Source organism: Rhinichthys klamathensis, unplaced genomic scaffold (genome assembly GCF_029890125.1).
Source record: "Rhinichthys klamathensis goyatoka isolate OS25496 unplaced genomic scaffold, OSU_Roscu_1.1 h1tg001043l_1, whole genome shotgun sequence".
Lineage (NCBI taxonomy): Eukaryota > Metazoa > Chordata > Actinopteri > Cypriniformes > Leuciscidae > Rhinichthys > Rhinichthys klamathensis.
In genome coordinates this window covers 439,674-453,990 of record NW_026607318.1, presented here as the reverse complement: position 1 = coordinate 453,990, position 14,317 = coordinate 439,674, and the positions used below count along the sequence as shown (strand labels likewise).

The window sequence follows — 14,317 nt, the reverse complement described above, 5'->3', positions numbered from 1 at the left end:
TTACTTTAGAAAGTTGCAATCATCCGTTTTTAAAAATGTGACTGCTAACCACAGGAACCGTAATTGATTTAACACATTAAATACCTGAACATAGGGTTCTAATGCTGTGATATTGCACCCTTCAGCAACTAGTACTGACTGTCCAGTAGATGGGGCAATAAACAAGTCCACTGAATTTGGCACTAAAGCGCCTGTCCAATTTTGTTTCTGAATAGATGACGTAGGGAAAATGATACCCCGCCCCTGAAATGAATGTCCAATAGTGTTCTGAGTTTTTGATTTGACTTTCTTTTGATTGGATGTGGAATATAGAGTGGGCGGAGTATAGGATACAACCTTATATATGCGTTGTGCTCTCAGATTAGTTTACATTACAATTGACAAACACATAGTAGCGTTCTATTACACGGTGGGTTGGAGCAACGACGTGAACGCTGGCGCCTCACGGCTAGTAACGGGGTAAGATGAAACCCTTTCCTCTGCCTATGAAATGATTCTGAGATCTCTCTATAAATAAACTCCAGGCCATTACTTTCCGAATGCAACCACATGCAGCTCAGAGGTAGGTTACACGGTCAGCTTGATTAAAAATAGCTACTCATAGCTTGTAAACTAATAACCAATTTTAAACGTACATAAGACATGGCAGTTGGTATTTCTCGATTTTAATAGCTATTTAATTCGTTTATTTTGTTGCGTGTTAACTTTCTGACTGTGCTGACTCTTGAAATATGAAAAATACCAAGTCCGTACAAGAGCTTTTCTCTTCTCTTATGGTCATCATCTGTATCTCTGAGACTCCAGATTGTCCCTGGAAGAGTATCTGAACCCATATTGATGCTGTTTTTGTCTGTCTTTGTTTGCAGGAGTCATCTGTTGCGCGACCACCTTGAGGTGATCAGATCAGAGGGGACAAATAATTGATTTAAAGGACCCACTGCACAGGTTTAGGCACCAAGCTGAACGTCATCATCTGACCATTCGAAATCATGGTGCAAAACAAAATCACGGAGATCACCGGATTCCATCGGTCCTTCAAGGTTGGTTACTTGTTGCCAGAAAATGGCTTAATGTCCTGAATGAATGTGAACTTGCAAGCTTTAATTTGTGACACTTGAAAGAAATGTTCCTGTCTTCCTGTTCTCAGGGGCAAAACCCTTTCAAGACTGAATTCATAGATCCGGAATCCCATCTTGGCTCGTCCTTCAAGATAGACCACTCGCCAAGGCCTGGTACAGCTATTTTGCCTACGGTTTCATTAATATTGACCGTTACTATCAGTCTTAATGGTTGACAAACTCTGAGGAGGTAGAGATACGAGATATCTGCTCAAGAACTCCTTGTGTGTTAGGCAAAGTTCATTGTAGATTAGATTGATGGACTAGGCACAAAAGTTTTTTTTTTTTTTTTTTTAAAGACATGCCATCCAGCAAGCCCATTGATATCCCTGATGCCAAGAAAAGACATAAGAAAAAGAAAAGATGCAGAGCCACTGACAGTTTCTCTGGACGTTTTGAAGGCAAGCTTTATTTATTCTCAAGCCTGGAGTTAAGCTTCACTGTCTATAGAGGGTAAATATTAATTTTCATTTCTTTACAGATGTTTACAAACTGCAAAGTGAGATTCTTGGTGAAGGGGCTTATGCTGTTGTACAGACCTGCATCAATCTGATCACCAATAAAGAATATGCAGTTAAGGCAAGTATCTGCACCCTCTTATGTTAAAACTGCACATCACTTTTCATGTGGCTAACAAATAATAAGTGCTAAGTATAAGCAGTTAGCAATGTGATCTTAGCTGATCTTGTGACATCACTCATGATGACACTCTGATGTTTTCAAGCACATCAAGCACATTTATTATTGCTGCATAGTTTTGAGTGAGAAATGCATAATGGGCTTAAAGTAAAACCAATGAGGGGAAAAAAGGCTTGAAGGAGGGAGCAAATCAAAAGGCTTGTTTTAAGCCATATAATATATCATAACTTTGCAATACATTATTAACGTGTGTGCGTGGTTACCAGATTCTTTAAAGTAAATTCTGACACAATAGTTGTATTTTAACTTTTGATTGCAGGTGCACATTGTTTGCATGTTCTCTTAAATGTGTTTTTTATTAACACTCCAAGATGTGTTTGACCCTTGGTGTATGTATTGAGGAAAGCAGCCAGCCAAGCAAACTTTGGCTCTACGTTCACACTGCGATCTGATTTTTATTTTTGTATAGCTGTTCACATTGTTGTTTTAAATGTGGCCAATGTCAGATTCCAGTGTGAACCGATCATGGTCCTGGATTGACCCGTATGTGCAAAAGAACGGTAAAAAGACGTCACACAGCACGCTATCATGCGAAAGTAAACACTGAGGACATGCGTTTAATTATAGTGATCTGCCGCGGAAGCTAGCAAGTTTATGCTCAGGCAGGCAATATTAAAAAACAAAGATGAGAATGCAAAAAAAGAGTGCAGAGTTTTTAAAAATGTGCTATCACTGTAACACTTGTGAGTTCTGATATATCACTGTCCTTCCACTGACTACCTTTCGCAATTGTCTTTAAATTCTGTCTGATATGTAAAATCTGACTCCCATGAGTGCAGAATTGTAGTAATTGTTGATATAGAGTGACGTAAAATACGCATGAATTTCATTTTGACTGTTCAGACTGAGGTTGCATTGCAAAACATCTGACCTGTATCTGATTTAGGGCCAGTCCACATATGGAAGTGGCCCAAGTCAGAATTGTAAAGATCAGATTCCATGTGGTTTGTGCTGTTGATGTGGTCATGAGAAAAACAGTCGAGTCACATATGAGCAAAAAATGTTGGGCCATCTTTGCCTGCAGTCTGAACATAACTGTGTCCTGCCTTAAATGTAGTGTTACACATAAGAATAAAAGAGGATTTATGCTGGGACAGATGGCTCTGTTTTAATGTTTCAGCCCTCATCAGGAAATACCGGACACTAGCTTTGATTCACGGTTGTTTGAGCTTTGTTCATGCAAGCTGTTTTATTTGTTTTGTGTGATGTTTACTTCTCTCTGGAACATTGGCCTTCCAGCTACTGTGCTGCTGCTGTGAAACAAAAATAAATGACTACAGTGCCTGTTCAGTAGAGAAACTTCCCCTTTTCAATTGTTGTTATTGTGAAGCAGGACATGTTATCTGAAAACGCAGTGTGGTTTCTCGCGTTGCATCTGTTTGACCTCTAGTTGATGGAAAAGGTAATGTAGAGGGTGCTAAATGAGGCATGTGCAGGACAGTTCATGTGGCATTTCCTAGCAAACGTTCTGTAACTTGCCAAAGGAAAGACAAAATTGAAAACCGCAGGTTCTCCACATAGCTGATGTCATGGAGTATTGTTAAATTCCAAGAGTCCTATGAGCTGGTGCATTTTTGGATGTTGGAGAAAGTTTGAAGTTTCCCTGTTTAAATGATTTGTAATTTGCGTACCATGCGACGTGAATCGTGTAAAATGTTTGGCTAATGCTTAACCTTTTGAGTTCCTGTGATGTAAATGCTCATCACAAGTTAAAATCTATGGACCCTATAAATAACATGCTCTAATGCCAAGGTAAATGTGTTTTTATTTTTATTTTTTTTAAATAGTCAAAGGGACGGATGGCAAATAAACCAGTACATGCTTTGAGTTAAAGGGTTAATTTTCCCTACGTCAAAGCCCGTAAGACCTCCGTTCATCTTCGGAACACAGTTTGAGATTTTTAGATTTAGTCCGAGAGCTTTCTGTCCCTCCATTGAAAATGTTTGTACGGTATACTGTCCTTGTCCAGAAAGGAAATAAAGACATCATCAAAGTAGTCCATGTGACATCAGTTGGTTAGTTAGAATTTTTTGAAGCATCGAAAATACATTTTGGTCCAAAAATAACAAAATACGACTTTATTCAGCATTGTATTCTCTTCCGGTTCTGTTGTCGAGCCGCGTTCAGTGATGCTAGTGACGTAAGACTCTGCTGACGTGTTATCAGTGCGCCCGAGCTTAGTTCACAGTCTGAGGGAGACACACACTGTAAACAAAACAATTTTCGCAAACATGTCTAAGGATTTCGACACAGAGGAAGACTTGCATTTTTTTTTTGCCCAGCCATATTTATTTGAACCCGAATACACGGACGCACCAGATAACACGTCAGCAGCGTCACTGAGCGCGAATTGACAACAGAACCGGAAGAGAATACAATGCTGAATAAAGTCGTAGTTTTTGTTATTTTTGGACCAAAATGTATTTTCGATGCTTCAAAAAATTCTAACTAACCCACTGATGTCACATGGACTACTTTGATGTCTTTATTTCCTTTCTGGACAAGGACCGTATACCGTACACATTTCCAATGGAGGGACATAAAGCTCTCGGACTAAATCTAAAATATCTTAAACTGTGTTCCGAAGATGAACAGATTTTTGGGTGAACTAACCCTTTAAGGGGGGCATCACATCTTGTAACCCCTAGCCCATTAAAAATGTACACTACCATTCAAAAGATTTGGGGTCAGCAAGTATTAATTTATTTTCAGACAAAAAAAGTTCATCAAGGTTGTGCTAAATTCCTTAAAGTGATTAAGACATTTGTTACAAAAGATGTTTTTTATTTTTATTTTTTTACTCCCTATTCAAAGAATCCTGAGAAAAAAATTCCATTAAAGTATTACTCCATTGTTTTCAACAATGATAATACATTTTTCTTGAGCAGCAAATCGGCATAGTAGAATCAATGATTTCTGAAGGATCATGTGACACTGAAGACTGGAGTAATGATGCTGAAAATACAGATTTGCCATCACAGGGATAAATCTCATTTTAAAACGTATTCAAATAGAAAAGTTATTTTTTAAATTGTATTGTAATATTTCATATTACTGTTTTTGCTGTATTTTTGATCAAATAATTGCAAGACTTTTATTTATGTAGATATTGTATACACAAGTGTGTGTGTGTGTATATATATATATATATATATATATATTACACAAATGCGCGCACACACAGAGACATATACATGTATATAAAATAACAATATATGCATGTATGTAAACATATGTTAAATGCGATTAATCGATTTGACATGACTAAATTAAATTCACTGCTATACCCCACTTATCACAACATTCCCAGTTGTTGATGGCCACAAAATTTGTGGCATGCCGCGGGCCACGTGGTAGGCTCTACTAAGGATTTTCTTAATTTATTCCAAAGTCAATTGTTCAAGTTCAAATTGACAATTTGATCAAGTCCTCAAGTTTATGTTTACGAGTTGGGAAGTCATGTTTACGACCTCATGTGTGTTAAAGTCACTTTCGTCAGAGCAAGATGGTGGTGTACCTTTTAAGTAACTACACAAAAAACAGTAAGGTTTTTAAACTTTCTACAAAATGAAGAACAAAGACTGTGCATCACCATCAGGTGTGTTTTGCTCAGTTTTTAATTAATTTATGAAGCCTCTGTAAAATTTCAGTACACATTGTTATATTACAATGCTATTATATATTGTGCAGGCAATTTGCCTTACACAATTAAAGCCTTACAATGTCACTTCTAAATACCTTTAAGTATTGCGGTATTCTGCCACATTTCTCACTGACACGCTCCCAACTCGTAAACTCTGGGCTTAAAGAAAATCCAGAGTTTCCGACTCGTATGTACAACTTTTTGTTGGCGTTCATGTGCGTTCAACTCGTAAATACAATATTTCCGACTTGACTTGAACGCACCATTAGTCAACTCTTCGTTTGTGATGAGGAACCTGCCCCTACGTTGTTTATCATACATGGTCTGGGTGCCCTGAATGTTGTGAAACCTGATCATCTGTCAGGCTTGTAAAGCCTGATGACCATGTGGTGACCTGCTGAATCAGTGGTCTGAGATGTTCTTTTGTTGACGAGCAGTGGCGTGTCATGTGTGCTTGCTAATCTCCCACACATGCTGTGCGTGGGTGATCCACAAAGGGATACACCGAACTGTCGACTCGTGCTGAATACTGAGATGACGTGGGCATGTCTGAGAGTTTTGCCACTTAAGAGCAAATGTGTACTTAAAGGGCTGTCTCTAGTTAGCAAAATAGCCCATCAAAACAGACTCATTGTGTTCTGACCTTGACTTGCAGAACTCTGTGTCCTTCCTTGGGTTTGTATTGGGTCGTTAAGATGATGTTTTAATGTTATACAGATAATTGAGAAGAGGCCGGGCCACAGTCGGAGCCGTGTCTTCAGGGAGGTGGAAATGCTCTACCAGTGTCAGGGCCACAGGTATGGAAAGCCTTATGTGACACTATTGGTCCTTTCCCAAACCTCCATAAGATACCTCGTTTTGGCCAGACACTAAAATGGCATTTAACAATCACAGAAATCTAATGCGACAAGCTAAGTGGGTAAAAAATAAATCCAAGATGGTGGACAAGGGGAGAGAAACTTAATTTAAAACTGTTTGTAAACTAAAGTTTTCATTTAATAGCTTGTATGTAATTAGAAATGCACTACTTTACCCAATGTTTATGTTGTGCATCTTTATTCTTGGAGTATTTTGCGTTTATCTTAGCAACATGCTGATGGCAAACTATTAAAATCAATTGTGGGGTCGAGTCTTATGACTGTTAAGATGCTGCCAACATAGTTCCAAAACCTAGTTAGCAGTATTGCAATCTAAGCTTGTGAAGATCATTGAAAATCCTTTAAGATACCATAATGTTAGAATGCCTAATGTTAATCTTTTCTCACCACAGAAACATTTTGGAACTGGTGGAGTACTTTGAGGACGAGGACAAATTTTATTTGGTCTTTGAAAAACTGAGAGGCGGTAAGTGTGTGGGCTTTATTTTTTGTTTTTGTAAAATAGTTTTATTCAGCTAAGACCCATTACATTGATCAAGTTTACATGCGTTTACAAAATTTATATTTCAATTAAATGCTGTTGTTTTGACATTTCTATTTTTAAGAACACTCAATTATGTATCACGGTTTTGTAATAAATTATAAATTTTACTTGAGCATCAAATCAGCATATTAGAATTACTCTGAAAGATATTAAACTTTTAAAGGTAAAGGTTCTCTAAGCGATGTTGGGTGACGTCACTTGTTGACGTTTGAAGTATTGTCCAACAAAACGGAGGCTAGCTCGACCCTCCCTCCTCCTCATCCCGTCCCCTCCCTTCCGTGCTTCCTGAAACAGGCTTTTCCGATGTAAATTCGGGGACTTCGCACGTTCCTTCGCCTTTTCCCTCTTCTTTGCTATTTGTTCATCGGAACGTCGTCTCTTTGGTCGTTTGTCGGCCATATTCAAATTCAAGAGAATATAATTCTAATGTTAGTCGTTATCTAGGACATCTCTCCTCCACTCCCCACACCCCCCTTCATTTCCACGCTCACTAACCCCCCAACCCCCACCCCCAAATCATTCTTATCAGTTATTGGCTGGAACACTATTTGTTTCGTGGTGCAGGTTTGCCCAGTTTGTTTTTCTTGCCGTTTGTGGAGCCTGAGCTGTCTACAGAGCCTGTTTTTTTGTTTTGTTTTTTAACTTTGTTCAGGGGACAGGCAGCTAGCAGATAGTGAGATGTTTGCTGTATGTGACAAATGTTTCAGCCTAAAAAACGTGACATCGCTTGGAGCACTTTTAATTTTCAAACTGTTGTCTATTCGTTTGGTAAAGATTCTATAATATATAATATCAGCAAATTTCATGCATTTATTCATTTTCTCAGGTTCTATCTTGACCCACATACACCGAAGACAACACTTCAATGAGCAGGAAGCCAGCATAGTGGTGCAGGACATCGCCAGTGCTCTGGACTTCCTACATAACAAAGGTTGGGACCTTTAGTATTGATACAACACAATGTCTCCTTGCAGTCTATATATTACCAACATAGATGTTTATTCATTATGTCTTCTACTTGTTCTAGGGATGGCACATCGAGACCTAAAGCCAGAGAACATCCTCTGTGAACATAGTGACAGGGTGAGTCTCTCTCTGTACATGAGGAGACATGAGACATCTGAGGAGAACACACATGCACTGCATTTCTGACCAGATTTTTGATGAATATGTTGGGTACAGTAGGTTGTTGTTTTTTTTGTTTTTTTTTAAGCTGTTGAACAAAACCTGAATTGACCCATAGGAATACTCAATACCACGCTCTTAACTCCCTTCACTATGACATTTAAAGGGGCTATTTTCTTTTTCTTTTCTGTAGATTTCTCCAGTGAAGATCTGTGATTTTGATTTGGGTAGTGGGATCAAACTGAATAGTGACAGCTCACCCATCTCCACCCCTGAACTCTTGACTCCGGTGAGTTTAACCTAGGAGGATATTGGTCGACCAATATTTTTGATGGCCAATGCTGATACCTTAGAGCAGAGTGGCTGATTGCCTATATGATATTGTACCATTTCATTTAAAGATGGTCAATGACACATGCTGCAATGACATTTATATTTATTTTACATAATATTTATTAAAATAGAAATCATTTGAAAGTGAATCAATATGAAATAATAATTTGAACTCTAAACTAAACAGATTTGCACTTTATTTAATGAAATTACACTATTTTTCATTAATAAAATGTTAAAATTACAAAGAGCTATAGGACATGTGATTGTAGGAGAGGAGTAGGATTTTTTTTTTTACATTTTGATTAAGAGCTTTGAGGCTGGTTGGTGTTTAAAAACTTGTAAACGCCCACAAATTGAACTTATTTCCATTTGAATGCATTGTCACCTACATTCCATCTGGTATAAGTGTACATAAATCAAGTCACTAGTCAGTATTTTAATGCCATTTTTATTGCCACTTCACTGCACTGCTGTTCTTATTTTGATCTCGAGGACAACGGAGATAACGGTTATTGCTTTAAAGCCACAGCCAATAAACCTCCATGTGATCGCGTCCAGTAACTGAGTTTTGTGAGGTTTCAACATCTGTTTTGATGTGAAGCGTTACCATAGGTCACAGAATTATGTCAAGATTACAGATCAAGGAACGGTTGACCTTAAGTGATTTAATTGCATATGAGTCTGAAGGGAACAGGCAAAGGTCTTTTAATGTGAATACCTTCATGTACAGAGAGCAAAAACAAAATTCCTCATGGAGATCTTTTAATACATCTCCCTCTTCTCACCGCACCCTGGTGGTGAGCACTCAAACTTTTACTACAGGCTTGTGGTTTTTTTACAGTCTATTTTTCCTGATGTCTGCAGACTCTGCAACTGGAACTGGGTGGGTCAGAGCTTGGATGGTGTACCCTTTCATTTACTTTTTTAATTTAATTTTTATCATAAATGCACCAGAATGTTCAGGAAGAAATCCATGGCATAGTTCTACATGGCTTTTTAACTTTTGTATACCATAACTCACTTGAAACATTGACTTGTCCATGTGGCATAATAGGTGAAAGGCCTAGATCACCCAAAAGAATTCTGTAATTTACCAAATCTCGTTGTTCCAAGACCATAGACTTTCGTTCATCTTCAAATCACAAATGGAGATTTATGTCCCTCCATTGACCGTTATTCCTCAAACTTTGATGCTTGAAAATTTTCATAAAGACCTCTTAAAAGCAATCCTTATGAATCAAGCAGTCTAATCCAATTCTTCTGAAGATGCATTATACATATCAACCGATTTAGTTTAGGCTTTTATTCACACATAAACATTGGCCAACGAGCATGCATAAAGTACATAAAATGTGTTCAACGGAACCTTAAACATGCTTGAACAAAAGTCTTAAGGGTACACCGTACAAGTATTTAATGACAATTATCATTTTTGGGTGAACTATCCCTTTTAAATACTCTGGTTGATTTTCCTCTTAACTCTTTTTTTTTTTTTTTTTTAACTTAAAACTTTTTTTTTTTTTTTTACCCACAACTGTGGTTTTACTTGCTAGAATAATGACCAGGGAAAGTCCCTGGTTTTGCCAGAACTAAAGTCCTCTCATGCCATGATAACATTGCGTTCATAATCCATCTGAGAACATGCAGTTATTGAGACTGATGCAATGCCAGCGATAACTTGCAGTGGTTGAGGTCACTGATATAAACAAGATAACTTCATAACGTCTTTGTGTACATCACTTGCTAATCCTAACCCTGTAGCCTACATGTTGTCTGGAAACACTTTTTCCTTTATAACGACGGGAGGAAGCGGGTGGGGCTGCTCATAAGCGACAGACAGCTTTGTGTGATACTCCTAAGATTCCCCTTGCACAGAGGAGTGTTATGTAAGGGCCCAGTCATGCTGAAAGCAGAACCAGCTGGGCAATAAACTGACAATTGGGGATCATTGCTGGACTCTCGGTTTGTTGAATTACGGTGCACAACTGTGTCCCTAGTGAAAGGGATCCAATTGCGCTTCCATAATCAGGTGATCTTTTATCAGCTTCAATTGTTTAACCAATAGTTCTTTCTTCTGATTACAAAGGCATTTTGTCATAAGATCAACTGGCCAAACCTCTTATGGTAAAAGTATACAGTGGCATTTTATCACGGCACACTTCATTTTGGCCGGTTATCTCGTTTCCTTGAAAGTGATGCCCCGACACCTTTACAGAGCTCTGATGGTTTGAGGGAACAAGGAGTGTTCTTGCGAGGTTATCAAGGCTTGGGTTTAGATTTGTTCGGGTCAAAGGGAAGGCAGCCTAGGCTGATTTTTAGGATGCTATTTGAGGACACTGTCTCCTCCCCCTCTGCATAATGTATTTAGCCTCCTCCGTTTGCATCAGTGACTCATGCAGTAGTTGTATAACAATCTTTTTTTTACCAGACCGCTGCACTCCTGGTCTGCTTGCCCCGCTAAACTGCTAACCTCCTCTGTGTTTTTGTCTGTTGCATTAATTATTAGTGCACCATTCAGGATGTCCGTTCATATGTGTTATGTAACACTCAAGCAGGGTTGGGGCTTGTTTATCCCCAGCCGGTGTAGAGCGGCTTAAGTCCTTTTTTCTTTTTTTTTTTTCCTCGAGCAGCAACCTTTTGGCCTAGTTTCCACATGACGCAGGGCAGACAGCAGCCTGTGGTCCCTGCTGGAACAGTTGTCCGCTGACGCGCCCAGGTCTGAATCGGATCAGGCCACCCCAGCTTAACTCGGAACAATGACCTTGATAATGCCTCTGCAGGTGAAAACAAACAGGAGAGGCCAAGCTGAGGGAGTGCTGATAGCTCTGACCAATGATGTAGCTCTAGGTTGCTCACCTTGTTACATCAGAACTTGTTGTCTGACCTAGGGACATGCTGATGGGATGTTGTAATGAGTGTATATGTTGTAAACATGAAGTGAAACCCTGAATGCTCTACCCAATAGTGTACTTGTGGCATTTAAAAACCATGTGGGAGATTTGTGGACTTTTCTTTGTATGTCTGAGGACTTTTACAGTATGTACTAAAGCATTTTTAATTCCTACAGTGTGGCTCAGCTGAATACATGGCCCCCGAGGTGGTGGAAGCCTTTAATGAAGAAGCTAGCATCTACGACAAGCGTTGTGACCTGTGGAGCCTTGGCGTCATCCTTTACATCATGCTAAGTGGATACCCGCCCTTTGTGGGTCGCTGTGGAACAGACTGTGGTTGGGATTGGGGAGAGCCCTGCCAAGCCTGCCAGGTACACCACACATCTAGTTTGCTGGGAAATCTGGCAGTACTGAAAGTTCAAAACTTTCCGTGGAATTGTAGTAGGAAAGACCCAGTAGGACCTGGTCTAGCCATCTTGTTTCATAGTCAGGGCTTGATGGCCTGGGGCAACTGTCTTTTTTTCTTTTCTTTTTCTTTCATTTTTTAACTTTACATTAGTTAGGCTAGTAGTTTTTGTGGTGGTATCGAACTGAATCGAGAAGTGTGAAATTTTACTGCGGTTACATTTTTGGTGTCGTAACAACCTTTTTTTTTTTCTTTTTTTTTTTTAATGGAAGAGCGATGAAATCGATCAATGAATAAATCATTTATTTGAGTAATTTTGTGGCAGGGAAAATAAAAATCTGAACCACTGGCTTGACAGTACAAAAAAGAATCCCTGATAATGTTACTACTACACATTGGATGTTTAATACCATTCATTACAATTTTTCCACAGAGCATGCTGTTTGAGAGTATTCAGGAAGGCAAATATGAGTTTCCAGAGAAGGACTGGGCACACATCTCCCCTGCAGCCAAAGACCTCATCACCAAGCTGTTGGTGCAGGATGCCAAAGACCGCCTCAGTGCTGCCCAAGTGCTGCAGCACCCATGGGTTAAAGGGGTATGTCCATTACTTCCAATCTCTAGGACTTTGAAGACTTCATTTAACCCAGTTAACATGTATTTGCAGCTTTGACTTATTTGACTCATTTCTGTTGTCCTTCATTTTTAGTGTGCACCAAACACTGTGTCTGCATCCATACTCCATCAGAGGTGGGTAAAGTGCAGATTAAATGCCCTGATGTACCCACAGCAAAGTTAAATTTTCGCTTGGGGGTAAAAATAAGTTTGAAATGCGTGAGTTTTGGTATACTGTTAATCAAACATCCCAATGCCGCCCACACTGTTGCGAGTGCCGTTTAGATGAATATGTAAATACGTGCTGTGCACTTACCTCTCAATAACAAAATAAGCACAACAAAAATGACAGTTGTGAGAAACCGGCAGTGAAGAGAAAAAATCTGATCATAGGGATGTGGATGTTTGCACGAGCTCATCAGTTTGTGCAAGTCATGTTTATTTAAGCAATCTATTGTATAAAGCCTTTGGGCTAATTCTGGCATATTTACATTGCTGAAAAGCTAAGATGTCCATTAATATGCACTGTCCCTTTTAAATAAATTTTTTTTTTTTTAAATGGTGCTGTAAAGAAAGGTGCTATAAAGAAAGCAGCTTTAAACATAAAAAAAAAAAAGTTAAACATGGAAAAAAGTGTGCATGTCACTTTCTATTAGAAGCACACCTACCTATACGTAATTGCCAAAGACCAAAGGTAGTTCGAATGGGTTTAACAGCTTCTCGGGATCAAATCCTCAAAACAATCTTCAAACAGATTTTGTCACGAGTTTGTTCTCCAATTCTGCTATCAGGGCCTATATAATACACAGTATATCAGGGCCTTAATACATTTCTGAATCCCATTATCCAGCAGCAATAGTTTTGACTGTAAATACCAGATCATTTAATATTCATGCTATCCTGACCATCAATGTCTTTTCTCCAGGGGCGGTAGCGCTCAGGACCTGACGTTCTTTGCTGGGCAGGCCGTAGCCATGAACCGGCAGCTGGCTGAGAGGGAAGAGAGCGAGGAGCAGCAGCAGCAGCTTGAGGAGTTCACCTCCCCACTTCTCTTCTCCAGCAGCTCCATGCTGCTGTCTCCACCCTCGGGGTCCAACCTGGCCCGCCGCAGGAAGACCGCAGGCAGCCAGCAACAAGGGCCGGTGTGTGCTTCTGAACTGCGCCAGCTCCTCGCCCCACTTGTGCTCGTGGGCGACTGTGCCTGATCTCTACCACCTTCTCCAGCCTCCGATCACCCCTGACGACCTTTATCAGAATCTTCAACTAGGCAGTGTGTTGACCTCTGACCTCTCTGCCCAATTACTTTGTGGGTCGTAAGCTCTTGTGGGAAGGACTCATGTTTGTAGCACTTAAAGCACCTCCAAGGCCCCCTGCACACAATTTTGATTGGGTAAAATGTGGCTGTTGTGGCTGGAAAGACTTGTTGACGTCTGAGAGCCCCAAGAATCTGTCAATATAACAATGTTTACGCAAAGCACGAGAATCAAAGGACTCAAGCTGCTTCCATTCCTCTACAGCTGGACCCCACAGAAGCCATTTAATTTCTAAGCATTAGAAAAACACTTGCTGTTTGCCTTTGCGCTCACATGGGACCCCCAGCATCCGAATCTTTTGTACTTGTACTTTTTCTTCAGTAACTCACAAATGATGAGTAACTGATAATGATGGCAGACTGTGACTGTAATTAAGCAGCAACTGTTGTTGGGACTTAAATGGCAAATTAATTTCTAATTCATTCAAGTTATCCAGGGCCGAAATTGCAGCCATGTTGTGCTGGGTTCTCTCTCCTGAATTATCAAGTACCTTATTCACTTATTTCAATCCACTGTTACTGTAAAAGCACTTGTTTTCTGCCAAAAGCAAATCTGAGCAGTGATTTCTGCAGAAACCTCAGGATCTCTTTCTGAATGAACAACCGAAGCAGATTTTAAAGCTGAAAGACCCATTCTATGTAAATTCATTGGCATTTAACATGTCTTGTACTTGCACTGGAAAGTTCCGCTTTTTTCAGGGAGGCGGCACAACTTCTGTACTTGGCCTCTAAGGAAAACAGGATTTGGTT

The 14,317-nt window shown here is 39.6% G+C and overlaps 1 protein-coding gene across 1 annotated transcript; it reads left to right on the top strand.

Annotated features, from left to right (window-relative positions):
- The first annotated feature begins 211 nt into the window (after positions 1 to 211).
- On the top strand, positions 212 to 13,724 carry mknk2a (MAPK interacting serine/threonine kinase 2a). Its single transcript, XM_056244667.1, has 14 exons — positions 212 to 459; positions 867 to 1,040; positions 1,148 to 1,232; positions 1,418 to 1,519; positions 1,600 to 1,697; positions 6,178 to 6,257; positions 6,731 to 6,804; positions 7,709 to 7,813; positions 7,910 to 7,965; positions 8,201 to 8,296; positions 11,411 to 11,605; positions 12,074 to 12,238; positions 12,350 to 12,390; positions 13,181 to 13,724. The coding sequence occupies exons 2-14, from the start codon at positions 990 to 992 to the stop codon at positions 13,458 to 13,460; spliced, it is 1,428 nt and encodes a 475-aa protein (XP_056100642.1). The 5' UTR covers positions 212 to 459; positions 867 to 989; the 3' UTR covers positions 13,461 to 13,724.
- The last annotated feature ends 593 nt before the right edge of the window (positions 13,725 to 14,317 follow it).

Bases quoted from the DNA above. Each gene is read 5' to 3' on its own strand.
- mknk2a (XM_056244667.1), top strand. From the start codon at position 990: ATGGTGCAAAACAAAATCACGGAGATCACCGGATTCCATCGGTCCTTC. The intron at 7,814-7,909 runs GTTGGGACCTTT...TACTTGTTCTAG, and splicing joins GGACTTCCTACATAACAAAG to GGATGGCACATCGAGACCTA. The intron at 12,391-13,180 runs GTGGGTAAAGTG...TCTTTTCTCCAG, and splicing joins GCATCCATACTCCATCAGAG to GGGCGGTAGCGCTCAGGACC.